The 23535-nt window shown below is 42.1% G+C and overlaps 1 protein-coding gene across 5 annotated transcripts in view; it reads right to left on the bottom strand.

Annotated features, from left to right (window-relative positions):
* Positions 1 to 23535, bottom strand: part of Clasp1 (cytoplasmic linker associated protein 1) — a 269273-nt gene that overhangs the window by 24405 nt on the left and 221333 nt on the right. For all 5 annotated transcript variants that reach the window (XM_077802326.1, XM_077802325.1, XM_077802322.1 and 2 more), the window contains 6 exons: positions 20806 to 20949; positions 20178 to 20284; positions 11260 to 11410; positions 5550 to 5793; positions 2936 to 3126; positions 1257 to 1385 (listed from right to left, as the gene is read on the bottom strand). In XM_077802326.1, coding sequence (XP_077658452.1) covers positions 1257 to 1385; positions 2936 to 3126; positions 5550 to 5793; positions 11260 to 11410; positions 20178 to 20284; positions 20806 to 20949 — 966 coding nt within the window. The remainder of the gene's footprint in view (positions 1 to 1256; positions 1386 to 2935; positions 3127 to 5549; positions 5794 to 11259; positions 11411 to 20177; positions 20285 to 20805; positions 20950 to 23535) is intronic.

The following is a 23535-nucleotide window of genomic DNA, read 5'->3' on the forward strand; positions in this document are numbered from 1 at the left end:
TCTTGTTTAAAGACAGACACCCTGCAATGGAACAGTCAGTACGTGCCAATATACTGTCGCGAGCTTATGATTTCACTTTAATCTTCCATTCAAACATGTCCTTTACTGTGAAAGCAACCATCATCATCCAGGTAAAAAAGAAAATCAATTTCACTTCATTTTTTGAAGGACAAGCTATTATGATTTTAAAAAAGAAATCAAGTCAGCACAGGCCATCTGTCCCTTACAAGAGACCAAGACCTGGTTCACTGCTGGGCAGGCTTCTCTGGGATCCTCCTTTCTCATCAGGGAGAACTTTGGTTGATTATATTAGCATATCCAATCCTCATTTTTAAGTGCACTATTGTAAATGGAAGTGTTTTGTTCACACGTTATTGATTCTCGCCATCACACAACCAGGTCAGGTTTTGGAACACAAGTTATTAGCTGGAAAATACAGCTACTGCCTATGGATTCGGAGTTGTGCTAGGACTAGCAGGTGGAGGCATGCCAAGCCAGAGCAGGGGATGCTGCCCTTGCTGAGCCACAAATTAGTGACTAGAGAGGTCAAAACCACCACTGTTCAAGTAGCCACTGTCAAAGAGAAACACTCCATTTAGAGTCTCATTCTTTGGATTTTGTTCTTTTGTGGTGCTGGGGTCCAAACCTAGTGTTCTGCCACTGGGTTACATCCTCAATCCTAGGGTTTCCTTCTTTCCATAGACCTGTTCTAATCCCAAGTCTCTTAATCCACAAACCTGCTTAGAAAAGGATCAAGTAAGAGCCAAGAGAGTAATCCGAGGAAGGAATTACGTCTCACTGGGGTCAAAGTCATTTTAAATTTTCTAACGTTCTAAATTTACAAAGTTTGTTTCCCACAGTCCTGTTATTGAAGGGTGCTGCTAAACTCCTTTGTTTAGGATGGATGCCCACTTTCTGTGGGCCTCCAGCCACTCACGGGACTATCGAGCCACAGGTACTGAACAAGTCGACGAGCATCAGCCAGGTGTCCGCCAAGAAGCCACTGTCTGTGACACATGTGCAGGGTGGACACACATCCTGCCTGCTCTCCAACAAGCAGTTGGAGTCCTGGGGCCGGAGAACCAGAGGGATGCTTAGCTGGCATTTTAAATGTGCCCACTGCTCAGCCATAATGATGGCGATGGAAACTTCACACTGTACGATGGGCTGAGTTAGAGGGAGAGACTCTCTTTCCCTGTCCTCTCTCCCCACCCACCTATTCCCCCAGCCCCATCTGTTCAGCAGCCCTGGCTCACCTCCTTGTGAGAGTCTTTGTGGGCTTCCAGAGTCTTCATGATCGTCAGCTCAGCGTAGTTTTTGAATCTTGCAGGCTGGTTTCTCAGAATTTCCCGTAAAACTCGCAATGCCAGTGCTCGAATTGAATGCTGGGTACGAGAGGAAACGCAACCCTCAGTAACAATACACACCCTTGAGGAGCCATACCAGCTCCAGGGTCCGCAAGGCCCAGCGCCTAGTTCTGGGTTCCCCGGCATCTCAAAAACCCCTCTACCCAGACTGCATGGTTTACTTGACAGGGACTCTCTAGACAGTTAGCTCTAGGCGGGCAGGCACTGTGTGGCATGGTGCATCCCAGACCCAGCCCTAGGAGGAACCACAGAGGCTTCTTGAATGAGCTTTGAACTGCAGACCAAATGAGGATGACACCTCCAAGTTCATTATCAGTTTCCTGGGGATTGCCGGATCGCCTGAGACTTCAGGATAGAAATTACGCTTCTGTAAAGTATACCAAAGGACAAACACAAAGCATCTAGCTCATTCCTGGGCATGGCCTGTGAACTCTTGAGAGACAGCTGCAGACCTGCTGGTACGCCTGACCTTCTATGTGATGAGATCATGATGGGTACAGGCCCGGAGTTGTTTAAGGCCCGAGACATGTGTCTGGAGGAAAGCCATCCCAAACAGACGGCTAATCTCAAGAAAAGAGAATGGAGTTTATACCAAACACAGCCAAGAAGTACATCCTGATTCCTTGTCACTCAGCTGTACAATTTGCACACGAACACACGACCACCTGCTTTCCACGGGCCATCATTTCACCTCCTGATGGAGCCCAGCTAAGCGCGACTGCTTCCCCAGCCAGTACTGGATGTAAAGAAGTTAGTGCAGACCTCTCGCTACCCTTCTTCTGTCTTACTATCCCTACCCCCAAGCACTGAGTAAGCCACCCTCTTTTCCTCCTCTGTCACGCGAGTCACCATCACGATGACCCTGCGCAGGCCTGGTTAGCGTCTCCCAGTCCTGCCCAACTAGCTCCTCACCACACACACACTGTAGCTGTTTTTGCTAACCTACACAAGGCCAATGTGGAGGGATGGATTTTTACTTCTAAAAAGTTTAATTCTGGCAATTCCCAACATCTATTCATGTCACAAATACCTAGTATGTCACCTTCAAGTGTCCTAGCATGAAGAGGGTCTTTAATTCTAAAACAAATACTATAGGAGTCACAGTGATGCAACTGTCACTTGACTGACTGACCCAGATTACTGAGAGGAACTGTGAACACAAGTAGGGTGAACCAAGATGGAGTTTCAGGGTATGCAATATTTAAAAGAGTCTTTAAAAAAATAAACCCTTCTACTTCTCCATTACATGTAAAACAGAAATGAATTCACAAGGAAGAAGATGCATCCTAAGAGACACATTCTATTCTAATGAAGTTTTAAGCAATTCTGTGTCAAAGTAACTAGATGCAAGAATGAGTTTCCCTCAACTACTGTAAACCCAGTTAGAAAAGTAGAGGCCTATCACTAATAAACATGTTACCTTAAACTATGTGAAAACTGAATAAATGTTTTGAGGTCAACTATGAGTGCAATCCAGAAATGAAAGCAGAAGCTAACACCTCCTCGGCAAAGGACATCAAAACCTGCCACATGGAAAGGGGCTGTGTGGGGACAAGTCAGTGCCTCACATCTTTGTCTCCAAGGGTCTCCAGCAGCAGCAGCAAGATGGTCTTGAAGTGCTCCTCCCAGACGCCCAGGCTGTCTTCCCTGGTGATCTTGAGCAGCTCTAGCAGGGCACCTTTCCGCTCCTCCACCCGCTCGTTGTGGTTGGACAGTTCTTTCAGCAGGTCAGCCACCAGGTCAGAATGGTCAATGGGCACTGGGGAGAAACACATGACAGATGTCACCTCAGGAGGAAATGCTGGCCACAGGGCTCCTGCAATCCTCTCCTTCTCCCCATATCCTGTGCCTTTCCCTTTGTGCTCTCCCCCAGCCCTGCAAACCTTCCCAGGCCATGACAGCTGTCCAGTGCAGTTCTTGCTGGCTCTGCCTTTCCTTGCCATCTTTTCCCTTTAATTTTAGACAGAGAAAATACTAGATCCCTCCGAAAGTCCACACCCAGCCAAAAGCCTCTTCTTGACTGTATTCTTTTCCAAAACTCTGTTCCACTGCAGGACAGACCCACTCCAGTACACCTGTATTCTAGGTCACCATGATCTCTAATGTGTTCCCTTTGAATGTCCACAGCTTGGGAACCAGCATAGTGAACAAATATCAAAAAAGGTGTCTGCACTATTTAGAGACTGTCTGTTCAGACGGGACAGCCTGCACAAGATCACTTAGAACAGTTACTTGCAAGGCCCTGAATCATATTACCGGTAGAAAGACCTATCCTGTCTCTTTCCACGTTTGTTTAAGAGACTCAATTCTGAATATGCAACTTTAAAGAGAGAGGAAAACAGACAAATCAAGCAAATATGAAGAACTACTGAAATGTATATTTGCATATTTCTTTAGCTTCTGACATTAGGAAGAAAAGCACACAAGGAAGTTTAAATTGTTCAAAGAAGCTTGTCACTTCCCCCTTGCCATCCCACCTTTTTCTTTAAGCCTTTTAGTACACAGTTGGTAGATAAATAATAACTGATATTCTAATCTCGATTCGACCTTAATCAAAATCAATAATGGATAAGGTAAATGATGTTCCAATTCTACAAGCAATGAAGAAAACAGGCCACTTCTCCCAGAAAACACAGTCACCCAGAGCACACACCCTGAGCCCACTGCCCAGGGAACAGTGCTGGGACAGATGCCAAGTGCCTACACACCGCAGTGGCAGTGGACAGCCAGCAGGGTCTGTTCTCCAGCTCCTGGACCACTGAAGGGCTTCTTTTCAAACCCAACATCTGTCACTGTTGATCCCTCTCTCTCCTTGTGTCTCTGCATCTGGCATATGCCCTTCCCGTAGCCCTCCTCTCATACTCGTGTGATCACTGTGAGCCTGCTACCCAACAGGCTTGGGCCACCCAGGCCCTCACACTTCACAACGTACAGAAGGCAGGTGAGTGGATGTTCATTGCTTAGCGTTCTAATTTAGGGTTCTCAGTTAATTATTCACTCAAAAATAAAACAGTAGGCTTTGACATAAGACATATACACATAAATTCTTTTGTTCTTTTTTTGGTGGGGGGGACGGGATGTTAATACATCCTCAGCCCTTGTTATATTTAATTTTGAGACAGGGTCTTACTAAGTTGCCCAGGCTGGCCTTGAACTTTCAATCCTCCTGCCTCGATCTCCCAAGTCACTGGGTTTATAGGCATGCACCACCTAACCTGGCTCAGATATATGTGAAATTTTAAAAGTCACTATAAAGTGGAAATAAAGCAAGTGAACATGACAAGTGAGGTAAAAAATGATAAAAGTAAGCTCTAGATTAAATATATACCCTCAAAACTATACATTCTTACTTGTTACTTAATAATAAACACTGATCTTTTTTCTTTTATTTTTCTGGTGCTGGGGTTGAATCCAGGGCCCTCTATCACTAGTCCTTGGACACTGGTCTTAATATGGGAGTAAGGAAAAACCCAGGCTAGTTCTACTGCGGACTACCTATGTTATATTTTATGCAAGAAACATAACCTTTCTGAGCCTCAGTTTCTTAATATGTGAACTGGGAAAGAAGGCCTCTATTTCAGTGAGATGAGTACTCTGCTCAGCACCACGCACACGCGTGGTAAGGCAAGCGCTCCGTGATGCTACCTGGTCTCCCTCTCACCATGGCACAGCTCAGGGAGGGCTGCCTAAGGGCTACTGGGAGAGAAGAGGGGAGCCTCTGGGGGTACTTCTGATCTCACTTCCATGGCTGAGGGAGCTGGGAGGGCAGAGGTCAAGGCCTTCCCAGACACTGTGCACTGAGCTCTGTGCTAGGATGTCCTCCCCATCAGCTCCTGCCCACTCAGGCCTGGCTTCCTCATGATGTCTCCCCAGTGGAGGAGCTAGCTGGCCTTCTCTGCATAGCTGTCCCGGCTGCGATTTTACACAGTTGGTATGATTATTTATTCCTGGTGTCTCCATGACCAGACTGCAAGTGTGCAGAGGGCCGGGACTGCTGAGGCTTTGTCCACTGAGTGCTCGCATGCCTAAGCACAGGTCAGGATTCAGTAAGTGGAGTCTGAGCCAACAACTGAACAGCACAGACCCAGTATTTCCATTTATAATTGATCAGTACGCTCAGGGATGGTCTGACAAGAGGGAAGGCATTTCTGGATGAAGGACAACCCAAGCAAAGAGACAAACCATCTCTGAGCTGCTCCATGTCATCGTCAAACACGGCCTCCTTCAGGGCGGTCTTGTCGTAGGCGTTGATGGTGTCCGAGTAGGGATACGGGTTGTACTCCCGTGCACGCGGTCCTGGGAAGGCACGCGGAGGCTGGGTGTTGAGGAGGGAGGTCTTGTTGTCCAGAGCTGTCCTGCCTCCCTCCCCTTCACTGCCTCCCCGGCCCTCGGTGGCTGGCGAGGCAGCTCCTCCGTCACGGGACACCTGGAACACAGCACACAGTCAGTTCCCTTCTGGGACTGTCAACACAGGTTTTCTTTGAATGCCCAGAAATACTACTATGGCCAGAGATTTTCATTGGAAACCTGGCCACTGACAAAAGAACAGCTAGGAGCATCTCATAAGCTACCGTAAAGGGGAATACACCTTCGGGATTGTTGTGTCCACCCAGTCATCCACTTACACTTACATCTACTTTACTCTGTTATTTGGGGATTGGTTGTACTTGAGCATTTCCAAGGGATTGATTCCATGACATTCTGAAGAATCTTGGGAAGGGAAAGCCGGGCCCTCTGTGACCAGTACTCGAGGACCCTCATGTGTGACAGTGAGGTCTGTGTGTCCCAGACCAGGGTGAGGCCTCTCACAGATGCCCTGCCAAAGTCCCCCAAGAGACACTCCTAGCTGCGATCACTAAACCTAAGGCTCTCCAGCCCCCTGGTCAGTTCCGGTATGTATTCATGAGGCTGGGCCAGACAATAGCGGTCATCTCCACCGAGGGGGACCTCAGCACCTCCTGGGCAGAGGCACTTCTCCTCTGGATAGTTCTGACTCAGGGTCAAAGAATTAATCTTCGTTATTTTCTGAGTTCTGTTTTTTTTTTTTTTTCCCTAAGAATACTGTAAGAACTGTCTTTGAAAAACCAAAGCCCCAGTCTTCTGATGGCCCCACACCATGTCTTGGCCCCTCTATCCCTAGGGGCCTCTCCTGAGGCACACTGGCCTGGCTAGCCCCCTCTGCAGGATGGCACTGTAACCGAGCCAGTATGGGCTGACCAACGGCAATGGGACAGGCTCTCTCACCCAGACACTGACTGCCAAAGTACGGGGGACATGCTCCCAGGCAGCCGGACCACCCTGGGGACTGCAAGGCAACATTTTCCTTGGGCTGCTGCTTGTTTTTCTCATAGTTAAACACTTATAACATGTCATTTTAATCACTTGTGAATGTACGATTTGGTGACATTAAATACACTGGTGATGTTGTGTAAACATCATCACTATGTACACCCAAAACCTTTGCATCATTCCCAATAAAAACTCTACACCCACTAAAAAATAACTTCCTTTCCCTTCTTTCCCCACTCCATAACCTCTATTCTATTTTTGTCTCTATGAATTTTTCTGCAAATAAAGGGAATTATAAAATATTTGCCTTTTTATGACTGTTTCACTCAGCATGTTTTTCAAGATTCAACCAGGTATAGCACATATCAGGTTCCATTCCTTTTTAAGGCTGAATAATATTCCATTGTCTCTACATATCATGTTTTCTTTATTCATGCATCTGTTGATGGACATATGGGTTGTTTCTACTTTTTGTCTACTGTGGATAATTCTGCTATGAACACTGGTATACAAATACGTGTTTAAAACCTTGCTTTCAATTCTTTTGGATCTATACCTAGTGAAAAAGCTGATAAGCATTTGGCTTTTAACATCCACAAATAATTTTATACCAATTTAATTAAGATAAAGGATATAATACATGCATAGGCCTGAACAAATTAAGACTAAAAAGATATAATCATATCTCAATAGCAGTTACTCTGAGTAAAAGACAATTCAGAGATGATTTTAATTTTTTCTTTGCAAATTCTTCTAAAAAATAGATTGCTACTATAATGAAAACACCTTTTATTAAAGGAAAGAGATTTAAATAACTTCAGACATTTAAAAAATAATGCTACACAACCCTAGTTCTAATCACCTTTAACAATAATAAAATCTTACTTTTGTTTCATATTTATCATCCCACTCTTGGTCTATATGTGGACTTTATGCAGGGTGGAGGAACCCCAGGGTATGTAGCAGTTTATATCTTGCTTTCCTTACTCCATAAGCATTTCATGTGTGAATAAAGTTTTGTAGCCATCATGTTTAATCATATCACTAATTTTTATTTGTTTTTTAAATAAGATTAACACAACTATTCCCCTTCTATATTAAAAAAAAAGGTTTGCTTTTTGCTACGTAAATAATGTTAAATACACAACTTTGTGGAAATAATTTATTTATTTATTTAGATAAATAAATAAATTGTTCTTTTCTTTTGCCGAGTTCCTTATTTAACACAGATTATTGGGTAAAGGATATGAAAATCACATTTGTATATATATTCTAAAACAACTATATCACTTTTCCAAGCCACTAATATTGCCCTAGTTTCTTATAACCTTTCTACCATTAAATGATGTCTACTTAAAAGCAGAATAGGACTTCAATTTCCATGCCTTGTACTCTGTGATTACTCATTAGGGGGGACTTTCCCCCATGTGTGACACTTTTGTTTCTCCTCATGTGAGCTGTGCTCCCACTGGATGGGACATTCGTTTTGTGGTCCTCCCCCATCCAGGCTGGGTCTGCTCATCTGGCTCTGGGAGACATACTCCTGACTTCTACACTCAATGCAGTTTTGCCCTACCTCAGCTTCTCAGCTAACCAGTTAGTAATTATGATGAAGATGCTGGATTGCAAACTTCCTCAATTCTTTGCAGTGCTGGGGACAGAAGCCAGGGTCTTGAGCAAGCCAGACAAGTGCTCTCCCCCTGAACCAAACACCAGCCCTACACTTTGATTTTTTGGCTCTACTGTTACTTTTCACTCTATCTTTTCTAGTCACATCCTCACTCAGGAACAGCCCCACCTCTGGAAAACAGCAGGCCCTTTAAGTCTACTGTTCCACATCTGTGGACTCAACCAGCTATAGGTCAAAGCTATTCAGATAAAAACCATGCATCTGTAATGCACACATACAGACTTCATTTTCTTGTCTCTATTCTCTAGACAATATAGTATAACAACTGTTTACACAGCAGTCACATTGTATTAGGTATTGTAAGCAACCTAAGGATGAATTAAAGGGTATGGAAGAGCTGTAGCAGTGGTGCACACCTGCCGGAGGACTGCAGGTTCAAAGCCAGACTCACAATCTAGCAAGGCCCTACATAACTTAGTAAGACCCTGCCTCCAAATAATGCGAGGCTTCTCAAGCTTTGCCCTCTTTACTTCTTCCCATCAAGCTTCACTTCTTTCCATGTTCACTGCGGTTTCTTTGGTGAAAAATTATACATCACCTAAATGTTCCAAAACAGGCCACTGGGTACACGTCCCATACACATGCTGAATTATCACGCAACCATAAAAGTTCACACCGAGGAATACCAATGGGGAAAGCACGCATGTCCTGTGCCAAGCAGGACACACAATATGATATCACCCCAGTCCCCCACGTCAGATAGGTCATGTGTTGATATCATAACTAGGTTTGGAGGAAGGCACATCTGTACAGCTCACACAACAGTGTGATTTTTTGGCTCTACTGTTACTTTTCACTCTACCTTTTCTAGTCACATCCTCACTTAGGAACAGCCCCACCTCTGGAATATAGCAGGCCTTTCAAGTCTACTGTTCCACATCTACTGTTCTCATCATCATTCTTATGAACCAAAAAGGAACCTGATGGCATTTTTATAAAAACAATATTACATATTGCCCTAAATGTGTGTGTGTGTGTACACACACACACACACACACACACACACACACACACGCGCGCGAACAAAATAACTGTGGCTATATCTAGAGATAGCAATTTCTTTTCTTTCCATTATCTAAATATACATTGGGCATATGTTACAGTTATAACTGGATAAAGTAATCCCTGGTAGAGCTCTGTTTTCCTAGGCTCTCTACTGTATTGATAGGACTTCCGTTTCCTCAGTCAGATCCCCTCACTCCCAGGGGGGCTTTTGGAGATACCTCTCATTCTCCTCCCCACCCCAAGCCCCAGGCTTCAGAGCAGGAGCCGCAGTGGGAACACAGTCCCTGTCCTCCCCACACGCCCACCCTCTCTCCTTCCTGGCTAAGGCCAATTGCTCCACCTGGGCCCACATCTCATGCCCCACATCCTGAAGGCTCTGTGTTCATGAATCATCTGCTCCCTTCCATGGTATAAACAGAGATTTTTAGGTCAGTCTCTCCCACCTGAAAAGCCCCTTGAATGAACCCCATCTCTTCCCAGTTTCTCTATGTGCTTCCTCAACCCACTGTAGTCTGGTATCCATTCTCATCTCTGCACTGAACTATGCCTTCAAAAGCCAATTAACTCTTGGAAGAAACTGAATTTGGAAATTATAGTCCATGTGTATAAAGTTACTTAAGATAAAAAAAACATGGAAGTCCAAACAATGGCCTCATTCTCAAAGAAAAGCTCTTGATTTTACATTAAAACATTTTGAAGTAAATGCATATTTCATATAATTTAGGTTTAAACAGAATTAAATATTCAATGCAAATAGTTTTAAAGAACCCATTGGCACCAATTTATTCCACCTCTGACCTGTTACCTCTTTGTCTAGAAAGTCCTTCCTCAACAGTTTGCCCACTTCCCATAACCACAGGCTCCCTGGTTCACTCTCTTGGCATCACTTGTCCTTGGGATTCTGTCCTTAACCTCACCTGGGATTTGACTCCCTGTTCTTTTCACTACCATCAAGCCACTCCTCTGCCCTCAGGCACTGGCTGACACTCCTGACTGGCATCTTTACAGGCCTAATGACCATGAGGCTTGCTTCTTTCACAGGTCCTACTGTTCACACACCCACAGCTGAATTTACTATGGCTCCAAGAGGTCACCATATACTTGAACGGCACCAGCTCTGACTTCAGACTCTTCTGTTTCTGTTCTTGCCCTGTCACTTCCTCCAGAATTATTCTCCATCCTCCTCTAGTGAGAGCAATCTTTCTAAAATGTTAAGTGGGACCATGCCACTTCCCTGCTTAAAAATCCTTCAAAGACTCTCCATTGTCCCCAGGGCAAAGTCAAGGAACAGGCTAGAAATTCCTCTAGTGTGTGGGCTCTTCTTGAGCTGACCTCTGAGGCTCTTCTTTGAAAACCTCCCCAACAACATGGTCCACCCACTCTCCACTTCAGCCATAATGAATATGAACAAACTCTGGGCTGCTCTCCTCTCCTGACCTCCACACAGGCCCTGCCTGACTACGACTCTCCTGCTGACAGACTCCTGACCGTCAGGTCACCCCAGAGGGCCATATCACCTCTGCAGCAGCTTTCTTAGCACCAGGTTTGTGGGTGTGAGTCCTGACCACATCCACTGCACAACCATCTTGTGCTTGCTTGCCTGGCTCTCCCACAAGCTCCCAGGAGGCTGGTGTCTGTTTCAGGGTCACCATTTTATGCACATAGTAGGAACAAAAGATGGGATAAACAAAAGCAAACTGAGAAAAGGACATTTGATATTCCTTGCAAAGATAGTCACGGTGACTTTTCTGAATTTTTGTAAATGTGCCTTGGGCCTCTAAAAATACTTATTCTAAGTACAGGATAAAAATAACGATGAAGCTCTGTAACCTTGGTGGTCGGGTTCAGAAGATTCAGTAACCGTCAGGTAATCAATACTTAGTTCTCTGTTAGCCTGAAGATACTTACTATATCACAGTCCTTTTTGCCATCGCGCTTAATTGGCTCATTCAGATCTTCTTGGCTTCGGAAACTAAACTTTTCAATGGCTTCTGTAACTCCCCGCAGAGAACTATAGATTTCTTCAGAGTTCAGGTTCTCTGTGTCATAGTCCAGCATGCTAAAGAGCAAAAATGTTTTATTTCTTAAATGGAGGCACATGCATAAAACTGAGATATGGGCATAAATCACTTAGTAATTTACAGAACAAGATATAAACATGTTTCTCTGGGTGATTTGGAATGAAAAAGAGACATCTTTGGTTAGAGTACCATCACTGGACAACTGTACATCTTCCTTGTCAAATCTGACCCCCCACACATTACATAAGCACTCAAGAACCAGTGGGAAACAACGATAACCACAAGAATGCAAGAACTCAAAGAGTGACAACTGGTGACTGAATGCACGAGGTAATGAAAGTGGAAAAACAACTTTCTCATTTTGAAGATGGAAAAAACTAGTTTGGTTGTTACTGGTCTCAAATGTACAAACTTAATTAAGAGAACTGGCACCTGGAAATAAAATACTATTACAAACAAATTTCAAGAGGAGCAGAGCAAATGACTTCACAAGACTGGGGTATGTTTGCCCATCAGCAACCAACCTCGAAAACTAGGAAGATCCTACATGAAAAAACAAGAACAAAACTACCCTGTGGCTCAAAGTCAGATCCACCCTACTAGGCTCCTGAGAATCTAACTACCAGCTGTCCAATCCAGGAGCTTGCTGTGAACACTGCACTCCTCTAGATGCTTCTACACTGAGTTTTATAGTAAAGGTGGATCTTACAAAGATTGGCTACCTTCCTGGACAGACATATAAAAACACTCCGAAAAGCAAGATACACCTGTCCTTCAAGGAAATCGATGTCAGTTGCTGTCCTTTGAGATGCTGAGTAAAACATGACATGAAGCAAAAATGTGAAGTCTTTTGGTGTAATGCCATTTGCCAACGAGTGTCCTTAGATGTCAGAAAAGTACACTGAAACAGAGAGGACCCTGAGAACAAAACTCATTGCCATCTCTTACTGAGAATAACAAAGACCAAAAACGGGATATACTGATATAAAGAAAGCAAGCATTATTTAACAGTCAACTGAGAACAAGTCAGAAAAAAAAAATATAACCTAGTTTAAATGTCACTTGTTTCAGCAAAGTATTCAAGAAAAGATGAGATGAGTTAGTCTAAATTAACTTTCAGAAAGTCCTTAGCTATGTTGAGGACAGTTAGGGACATTCAGAGAATCCTTGGTGTGTGTTAGTAAGTATGGATAATTATTAAGAACTAAAGAAAAGTAATTTTCTGCTCTTCAAGAGAGAGACAATGAAGAAACTAGGCACCTACTGTTAGGAACCCTTCCTAAGAGCAACACAACCGACCCATGCAATCTTGTAATTGAAAAGCAATAACTTTTAGTAAGTCCCTACCTTTACCTAAAAACAGAAAAGAAAAGAGAAGGTCTGGGCAGATGATGTGGAGAGGTACCACTTCGAGTAGCCAGCTCTCTGCTGGCTGGAGGGTGCAGCAATCCAAGTGTCTTCTAAGGCTGGCTTGGCTTCTGCAGAACATCTGAACTCCTTCCAGAAATGGAAGCTATGTGCCTAAGATGGCAAAACTGGCCCAGACAGGATCATTCTTTCTTGACAAATGAAAGAAAACACACACCCAGACTATATTTGAAGAGTTCACAAAAACACATGCCAACTCAAAGCCTTGCTCTGGTACCAAATGAATAAATGTGAACTTGAACATATCTGCAAGTGAAACTCCATGTATATTCTAACAAAAGGTAGAATAAGAACCTGAACAAAATTCAAGATATCAACCTCTTCTAAGTTCTGGATATGCAGAAAGCACGACTGGGGAGCAGAGCCCCCTCCCAGCCCCCTTTCCTAGGAACGCTGCAATACCAGCTTACTTCCAGACAAAGGCATTTATACATCTGACCAGTACACTATTTCATATATAAAGACTGAGAATTATGACTCAAACAAAATATATATACAAGGTGTAAAAAAATGCCTTAAAATACTTTGTCACAATAATAAAAAAATAATAGCATAGCCCATGCAAAAGTAAAAAACAAAACCAAAAAAACTGAAAGTGATGGATGGACAAGAGGCAGTCTGGCAGAATGTCAGTTTATTACGGGATGTCACAATATTATTTTCCGTGTGTCGCTTCAGAGAATGTTGGCTTTCAGATAAATTCATGTCATGATTCTCAACCTGAACTTTCTTCAAACACTTCATTTCAGTTTAATTGACTTTACCATTATAATAGCCTCTTTTGAAGATAAGAAAATAAAGGATTCTGCCAGTTAATGTTCCTCCTTCTCACTTTTAATGAATAAACCCACTTCAAACAGGACTCCTTCAGGATCGCTAGATTGAGCTTTGAAGTATCTCCTTGGTATGAAGCTAAAATGGTGAGCTCCAGGTGAGAGACATACTGCTTTCCAACCAGGGAACAGTTACTTTCTCTGCTGTTCTATGCTTTGGCTTGACTTGCCTTTCCCAATCAATACTAGAAGCCCTCACTTCACAGAGAGGAAGGGTCTTCCCAGGAAGATTGTTGTCAGGGAGTGGGCTTGAAAGCACTTCTCAGGGACAGCAGGAGGGCCCAGAAGCCCACTGAGAAGAGACTCCATTAGCTGCCTGCACCGTGGTCTGTGTCAGGCCCTAGATGATCCCAGCACAAAGTCTTTAGGTCAAAGGCCAGGTCCTGATCACCTGTAAGCACTCTGTTTAAACCCCAAAGTGCTTCCTCAGAGTTCTTTAGATTAGGAAGTTATTCTATCTGTTAATAGTCATTAACCTGAGGTCAGACCATGTTACCCAATACTGCAGCTGAATACAGCTCTGGAATTGTCCTATCAGGAGTCGGGAGGAGTGCAGGGTCAAGTCTCCAAGAAGAAACAAGAAAGAGAGGAAGCTGCTTGCTGAAGCTTTCCTCTTTGTCATTTTGTAGATTAAGCATAATAGATATGGGGACTAAGTGATAAATCAGTGGGGTTTTGGCACAGAGCAAAAAGATAGACACAGACTCCTTTTCAAGGTGTTATCCACTGGTGAGTTAGATCAATATACATTATTTTGTGTTTATGGGAAAGATGATTCTAGGGATGGGATGATTCTAGAGACAGCCCTGTTGGCTGGCTGGGGCTGAGGCTTAGCATGCAGGGCAATATATTGGAAGACTATCAGTAAACTGATCCAAACTATAAGACAAGGTTAACTTTAAAAAGTGACACATTTTGTTAATATTAAAGAGAGCAGTGTTCTCTGCTTGGCTTAAACTTGCATATCTAGAAACAGTCACCACAGGGTTCTCTGAACATTTTACAAGTTACTTTCAGACCTGTGAGAGCTTCAAAAGAAAGAAAGCATTCTGTTAACCTGTATACCGTGTTCAGTTTTGTTATTCTGGGGACATAAAAGCAGGAATGCAAATCTTCTGTGCAAAAGCTATCTGTGAAGCAGTTCAAAACTTCAGACTGTTTTTGTTGTTTGCTTTTTGAATCCTCATTCTATCACAGAGGGCACAAAATCTTCTTTGAAAGCACAGTGACAGCCAGACTGCCTGGTGCTCTGCTCATGTAATTACGGACTTCTGGCAAATGACTGTCTCATCTCTGCACCCAAGAGCCCCTAATCAGGCATCTGTAGTATTACACAGATCCTTCTTGGTCCTGCAGACCTATCATCTGCCTTAATACCTGAGAGAAGCACACTTCCTTCTTCTAGATGCCTAACACTGCCACAGTCAACCAGCATCAGGGAATGTCACTCAGCACTGATGATGGGCTTGCAAGATGACCAACAGCTTTCCTGCCGAGAAGGGGTCATTCTTTAGTGAGAAGCAACAGTGACGCCATCTCTTGGGACTTCTGTCTGGATCTGTGTGCTCAAGAGTATCACCATGTGACACAGTACGTGAGAAAGGAAGTCAGTCCATACAGTAACAGAAAGGCTGACGGCCACCTGTGAGGTTCAGGGAAGCGCAGGTCTTGTGTGCTCCGGGGTGGAAAGCCTCTTGTGCCTGAGAAACCTACTAAGGAGACTGTTCCCACTCTCAACTACCTTTCCTGAGCTGCTTCTAGGGGCTGAGCAGTGCACTGGGCCAAAATACTCATGAGAGCAGACAGTGATGAATCTGGTCAGGTGATAAAAGGGTCACTGTCATTGTCGCTGAAACATGGCGCATACTAGTTCATGAGATTTGGCCCAGGTCACACACCTGCTCACACTTCTCACCAAGGCTCTACTCCTGCTAGGCTAAGCTGAGGCAGGAATCAAGGTGGAGGAGCTGAGAGGCCTTCCAAAACACCTGAGACGACCGTGGAAATGTAATAATATTGTGACACCTCAGACAAGTTTAACAGGTAGGGTGTTACCTGGGAGAGTAAGAGCGCCTGAGAGTCTTGTGGGAGGGAGCGGTGGGAATGGAGTTAGGCTGAGAAAAGGGAGGTGGGTGCTTCGATAACCCATCGGCACTCCAACCCCACAACCGACTGCAGTGATCAGAAGAGGAAAATCAGAGAGACAAACACAGAAGGCACAGGGCAGGGGAGGGAAGACGCTACATTCTAAGTGCCTTACACGCTCCTCTTTCCTTGAAAAAAGTTCTATCAAACTTAGCTGGAACAAAATTAACACTTCACCATTCAGAGAAAAAGAACACATTTTGTTTTATAGTTGGTCCTTAATTAGACCGCTTCATTCTCTTCTCTGCCAACCACAGGACGCATTTACCACCTAAAAGTCACATGAGATTCCAAGTGTGCCTGTGAGAGTTTGTGCATCTGTGAGTCTGACAGTGCATGTGTGAACAATGAAAGAGAGTGTGTATACCTGCTGCTTGAGCTGGGAAGAGCATTATAAACACTTAACACACAAGAAAATATGGATGTTCAGTTTTGGACAACTCACCAGTTATTTAGAAAGAGGAATTATGGGGCCTCGGTTCAAATGGGACCAGAGTGAGCACACCAGGGAGACTTAGAAACCATGCTATTCGAACAGAGGGCAACCTGGTATGGGACAGAGTGCTCTGAGGCTGCAATCCAATCAGAGTTCAGAGATAGGCACTTTTTTTTTCTAAAAGAATGGCAGAACCTTGTTTGGGGCATTTAGCCTCAGCTGGCCAGTTTAGGAATCTGATTCGTCTGCTAGTATTACTTGATATGAGAACTAAAATTCTCACTAAAATACAGGTATTTGTCTTCACTTCCCAAATGTCACTAGCTGACTTAGGCTTGCAGAGACCATGATGGAAATGTCCAAGCTCAGTTGCAATCTAAAGGGTGGAGCGAGAGACCAGGAGGCAGGAGCTGAGCTGGCTGGGAAGTGGGGTGAGAACGTGGGGTGAAGTTCATGGTATGAGGCAGGGCTTCTGTGGAGCAGTCCTGCCTTGGCCAACAGGGGAGTCCCAGCATGTGCTTTTGTCAAGGTTCTGAGCTTTTGTTAAGGTCCCTATTTTATAAGGAAAATACGGTGTGGAGATAAGAGGTCACTGTGCCATGGAGGGTCTGAAACCCTCCAAGTCACACAGGGGGTTGGGCACTAGAGGAATATGGTGACACCCTTAAGCTGGGGTTCTGCTGATGGATGAAGACCAAACAGATGTGCCCATCTGCAAGTACGGGGCAGAGGCTCCCTGCTAACCCCTATTTTGATTCTATGGATGCTTTTGATTCTCTGACATAAAAATGTAAAATCCACCTAAAATTACTTTCCATTGCCAGGGCACTCAGAGGTGATCCATGCAGTGCCTTTCTGCTCTGCAATATATTTGCCAAGAATGTGCAGCAGTCTGGAGCAAAACCCTCACCTGCTTTGTTTTCTTGATGGGAATGAACTTCAGATAATTTCTGAAGCTCTTTGCAACTCTGTTTTTCATTTGCCATAAAATCATACCACGTAAAATGAGCTTAAACATAAATGTATTTAATAATGAAAAACACAGTTCATAAATCTCACTAAATATCAACAACAATTAGTTGGTAACAGGTAGTCATTAAAGGGATGTTTTACAAAAGTTTATTTAACCTGTTATCGATGGGCTGATAAAAATGACTTCCTTACCCATGATGTTTTAAAACTCTATCAAATTAGATTTATTCACCATTTTGGAAAGGTTCTTTATAATTACCATGATCCAAGCATAAAAATTTTGCACCAAAAAACTGTGAAAACTACCAAAATTCCTAGTTTATTTTGACACTCAAAATTAGATTAAAAATAAATGATTGGTGATAACTTTCCCCTTAAGAATAAAAACCTAGAGCTGGGGTGGTGGTTCAGTGGTAGAGTGCTTAACTAGCATGTGTTGAGGCACTGGTTTCGATTCTCAGCACCACATATAAATAAATAAAATAAAGGCCCATTGACAACTATATATGAATAAAAACATAACATGGTATGGCAGATTTTATTTCAGGAGCACTGCTCAGAAAAATTGCTGAGACTGTGTACTGCAGACCTTGTTTCTCGCCTCCTTAGAACATGGCAAATACCCATTCTCTTATTAGTGTAAGAATTCACTTCTTTTCCTTTTAGACAGTTTGTAGCCTATTTGAGTTTTTCTTATTTCTTCTAGTGCCACAACAACATGAGGCATGTCCCCCACTGCAGGACACCCTCTGTTGTAAGAAAAATAATTTATCCTATTGAGCTCAAGTTGACTACAGTCATTTGGCTATTTCAGCACTGAATTGCAGGCCATTTTTTTTTTTTTTTTAAAGAAAGAAGCTATGTAAATAATTATCTAAAGAAGAATTTGTCCACAAGAAAATATGTAGGCCACATTTGGATTTTTAATACTGAATACAAATCTCTTAATTTCTCCCATTATTCTGTAATCCTAACAGTAATAATTAAGATGAGGCCAATTAAAGAGGAAAGGTGAGCTGGAAAAGTAAACTAAAATTTTTAATGATTTGAAGATCTATGAAGACTATTTTCTAGCCAGTTCTTTGGGATTCCACTAACAGCCCTCATCAAAGTCTCACCTAGGCTACTAGTGTATGGAAAAAATAATTTGAGTTATACCTTGTGGCTTATTACCTGAAGAATGTGACACCCTAATAATGCAATAGGTAAAAGATATATGAAATGTATATTATGGAAGAACAGATTTTACAATTAATGTCGTAGAAGTATAACATCTAGATGAAGGCAACAACTCATAGAGAATGCAAATTTTCTATAAAATTATACTATCAGCACTGGATCCTAGTCATTTAAGACAAACCATATAATTTAGATACAAATCTTAGCATTAAAAAAATAAAAAAAAATTTTAAAAGCTGGTGGACTCCCATTCTCACCTGGGGAAAATCAGACATATGGTTCATTAGTTTCTGGCCTCAACTCTTAATAGCCTGCTTGGAATCCTGACAGCACAGACCAGACTTGGAGATTAGCACATCAGACTTCATTATACTTATAGAATGGGGACATTTGGAGGGATACACATAAGGCAGTAGAAACTATTTCATTTCACCAAGAGAAAAATGCAAATTTGATACACTCCAAAATATTTACAGGGTAACTGAGGAAATGAAGAGGTTCAGTGGTAAGGAAGGAGTTTGTGAGATGGGATCATTTAACAATATAATTTTAAAAATATAAATTTAAAAACAAAGAGGTAAAAACTTAAAGGGAAAATGGCAGTACTTCAGTTTCATTTTAAGATCTTGGTACCAGTAACCCTCAGGACAAAAGCCTCTTGGTTCTTACTGTTAGTGAGCCCAAAGAGCTGGACTTCACAGTGTGTGTGAACATTGCTGGTCCAGAAAAATTCAGACCTCTGGGGCCAAGTTATGGGAGGGAGTCACTAAAGCCACTATACAGACTTCTAAAGGCTCTGATGAGATGGAGAAGTATTATCTAAAGATGCCATGGCAAAGTGTTTTCTCTTTTGAAGTCACTGTCCCAGATTCTAAGGCCACTGTTGCATGGTCCCAATAGGAGTCTGAATATGCTGATCCAAATTTTCTTTCTTTCTTTTTGGGTAATGGGAATTGAACCCAGAAACACTTTACCACTGAGCCACATCCCCCGCTCTTTTTAAAAAATAGTTGCTGAGGCTGTCCTCAAACTTGGGAATCCTCCTGCCTCAGCCTCCCAAGTCACTAGGATTATAGGTATGCACCACCATGCCTGGCCATGCTGATGCAATTTAATTCTCAGATTTTAAATCACAATCCTCCAGCCTGGCATTTAGCTTCAAACAGGAGAGTAACTATGCTTGGACTGGCCAAATGGTTGGAAAAAGTAGACCAAACTTAGTAAGGACTGATGATAGAGGGTTTCTCTGATTAAATAAATACCTTCAGGTTCTCCTATCACTTGGGGAACAGGTAATAAACTTCCTCATGGATTCTATGCAAACAGTACTAGATGAGCTTCTAGTTTTAAAATTTATAAGTGTTAAACAAGGTATGGTGGCACATGCCTGTTCTCTCAGTGACCTGGAGGCTGGGACAAGAGGATTGCAACTTCAAAGCAATTTTAATGAGTCCCTGTCTCAAAAAAGAAAAGGTTTGGCTCAGTGGTAGAGAGCCCCCAGTCCATCCGCACCCCCGCACCCCCGAAACAGGGGACTCAGAGGTGCCTTTCTGCTCTGCAATCTTATTTGCCAAGAATGTGCAGCAGTCTGGAGTATTAGGGAGCATTTAGAACTAGAAGAACATTTAGCACAAACTCCTCATTTTACCCCTTTGCCCAGGATCCCAGGTACAGGTGGAGCAAAGACTAAGAAACCATTGTCTTCTGAGTCAATACTCTTTTTTGACAATAAATTTAGTCTAAAAATCCAGAAACAGGCTGCACAGACATTAGGGTCCTTTTGTTTCTTCATTTTTGTGGAAGTAAGCTTACCTTGGTGATAGACCCCCATGGGAACAGTTGGTAGGTGAGGTCAGAGGGCTGGTCCTGCTGCTGGGGTGTCGGGAGGGTGTCCGGCCAATTGTATTGCTTGGAGATCCCTGGGGTGAAAGCAGAGTAAGCAAAAGTTATCCAAATTCTTTCTATAGAATACAACCCCCCTCTTCCCTTGGTTTTTAAACTCATGTGTAAATGTACAAAATCTGCCACAATAACTCCCTCTCCCAGAATCACAGGGCCCATTTTGAGTGCATATAAACCAAAACTGGATACAGGCATTCTTGGAGCTGAATGACTGAATCAGCTGTGCTAAAGTAACAGACATGACTGAGCATTTTGCCTCTTTTAGTGTTAAAAGGTAAGAGAGACTCAAAGAATGAGTAAATATGATCAAGTAAAAATTTAACTGATCAAACAAACTAAGAAAAAGGCTGTTATCAGTGTCAGGTTCATTCATTCTCCAGGAATATGCCAGGATCCGACATGATCCCACCTTGAGGAATACCACAATATAAAAGCAGAGAGAACAAGGCAGCTGGCTCTCCTCTCAGTGTGAGTGCTAGATATGGGACACCCAAAGGTCATGATGGGCACTGGGTCACCAACTGCAGCCGGCACTCACCACACTAGTGTTACTGGAGTTCTTGAGGTGGTTATGAAGCAGTTTGGTGGCACCATCCTGGAATGTTTTGGGCAAGGCACCAAGTAACATGGTAAATTCCGGAGTGTTCAATTCAAACAGAGAGATGAGCACAATCTGTGCTGCCTAGAAGAAGAATCAGAGTTAATTTCCATCAAAATGTTAATTAGAGTTGTTTAGTTTGTTTTTGGTAACAGAGATTGAACCCAGGGGCACTTAATCACTGAGCCACATGCCCAGACTTTCTTTTTTTTTTTTTTTTTTTTAATTTTGAGACAGGGTCTTGTCAAGTTTGTAGACTCTCACTAAGTTGCTGAAGCTGGTCTTGAACTTGCAATCGTCTTGCCTCAGCCTCCCGAGCACTGGAATTACAGGCCTACATCACTGTGTTTGACTATAAACTTGATAAACAGATAAATAAAACAATCAAAAAATTTTTAAAAGCTTAAGATTGCTCGTTCCCCTTCTAAGAAGTCAGATCTGAATAGGGCTCCCAGTGTAAACTAGAGAGAATAAATTTCTAGATAAGTGGCTGTTCGGTTATCCTAAGAAACTTCCTTCCTTCAACCCCATTTCTCTTGACTAAGCAATACTAAGCAATAAAGAGGAGAGTTTAAATACATCTGAAAAACTGACTTTTATGCCTAGAAGCCAAGATGATTTTGGAAAGTAAACATGGGACATGGGGTGGTATTAAGTAAAAACATGCTCTTTTGCCTTCTGGAAAGTGTTTACTTTTCTTTATTAATTGAGACAACACATTGCAGGACTATTGCAGGACCTGCTGGCAGCATATGGGAAGCAATTAGCTGATAAAAGAGTACCAGGTGAAATCAGGCTTTCCAGCAAGTACTTTCTGCTGTACTGATTTAGTAGCAGGCAATATGAGTTAAAAAGCAATGCCTGAGCTGGGCATGGTGGCGCATAGCTGCAATCTCAACCACTCGGGAGGCTGAGGCTGGAAGACCACAAGTAAGAGACTAGTATTAACAATTTAGCAAGAGGCTGTCTCAAAATTAAGAAGACTGGAAAATGTAACTCAGTGCTGAAGCATCCCTGGGTTCAATCCCTAGTATACCAAAAAAAAAAAAAAAAAAAAAAAAAGGCAATGCCCAAGGAGGAATTAATTAATTTACAAGGGTCTTGGTTTACAAAAGCTAAGCCAAAAGAAAATTTTGGTAAATACCAGATTGGCATTTATTGATTTCTAAGAGTCAAGAGGAAGGAAAAAAATTATGAAAAATTGTTATTGTGGATACAATAACTTTTAAATTCATTTTTAATTAAGAGCATAAAGTCTTTTTAAGACTAATTTTTAGAACTGCAGTCATTATTTGAAATACTTTTTCCCATGACAGGAAATATTTTATAAAAATGTGCTTGCTGAGAATTCTCTGGGAAAAAGAAATACAAAAAAAAAATACCTCAATGCTTTTACAATGTTAAAATTAATTCTAGGTCCAGTTAGGACAAGATTACTTTTGTGGCTGGAGAAAGAAAAAAAAATTCAAAGACCCAAATCAAAAAGTATCAGTAGACTAACAGAATAAAAAATTACTTTTTCAGCATTTCAAAAGCATTAATTAAAGCAAAGCATTGGGCAAAGAGCACACTATCTTTTCCCTTGATCTCCAAAGATAGTCAGTAATAGCCTTTTCACCCAAGTTAAATCACAAGTGACAAGTGTACTTTTGTGATACAGGCAAAAAACAATATTACTGGTTGTACTAAAATATACTTTTCTGCATTTCCTTACTAATATATTACATGAAGGAATCTATTTCACAACCAATTTAATGTACTGTTAACATGATTTGTACCTTTGTATAACAGAACAAATTTTAAATATCATGCAAAGTTACCTGTGTATTTAAAACATTTCATTAGATAGATGTTAGGGGAAAAAACATGCAGGAAAAACTACACTGCAAGGAGAAAGAATGAAAGGACTGGAATTTTAGCAGGAAATAACATCCACATTGACAATTTATTAAAAAAGACAGGCACTTAGAATTTGAGGACTGAAAATGCCATTTGCAAACTATAAAATGTACCAATGAATTCTTAAATAATATATCTTTATGTGAAATGTGCCATTGTCTTTAAGAGACCACATTTCTTCCCAAAATTATAGGTTATCTAATGCCACTAACTTGATGTTTTTCATGAAGCAAATTGTAAAATATGAAGGATCTTTCAGGAATAGGAAGACTGCAAAACAGCAGGTCTAAAAATTATGTAAATTCATGGCTACCTACTATGAGCAACAATTATCTCTGTGGGTAAAGAAAGTGCACAACGGCCAGGCACACAATGGCTCTAAGCAACTTAGTGAGAACCCTGACTCAAAAAATTAATAAATAAAAGAAGAAGAAGAAAAGGGGGGGGGGGCTGGGGATGTGGCTCAGTGACAAGGTGGTAAGTGGTAAGGGTCTCTGGGTTAAATAAAAAATTAAAAAAAGAAAGTGCACAACAGACTTTTCACTTCTGACCCCTACCCAGTCTGTTTTCAATAATTCCAATGTTGAGTTTTAATAAGAAATCAAATAGAAACAGGGAATTCTGAAACTATACCTAATTAGACAGATGTGCTTGTGTGTGTGTGTCTTAGATGTATAGATGAATAAGGCCCATTTTTCAAAATGTAAATGCAAACGATTTTATATAGTTTTTAAAAGTCATTGGTTTATGGTGCTTTCTATGTAAAATCTT

Source organism: Urocitellus parryii, chromosome 1 (assembly GCF_045843805.1).
Source record: "Urocitellus parryii isolate mUroPar1 chromosome 1, mUroPar1.hap1, whole genome shotgun sequence".
Taxonomy (NCBI): domain Eukaryota; kingdom Metazoa; phylum Chordata; class Mammalia; order Rodentia; family Sciuridae; genus Urocitellus; species Urocitellus parryii.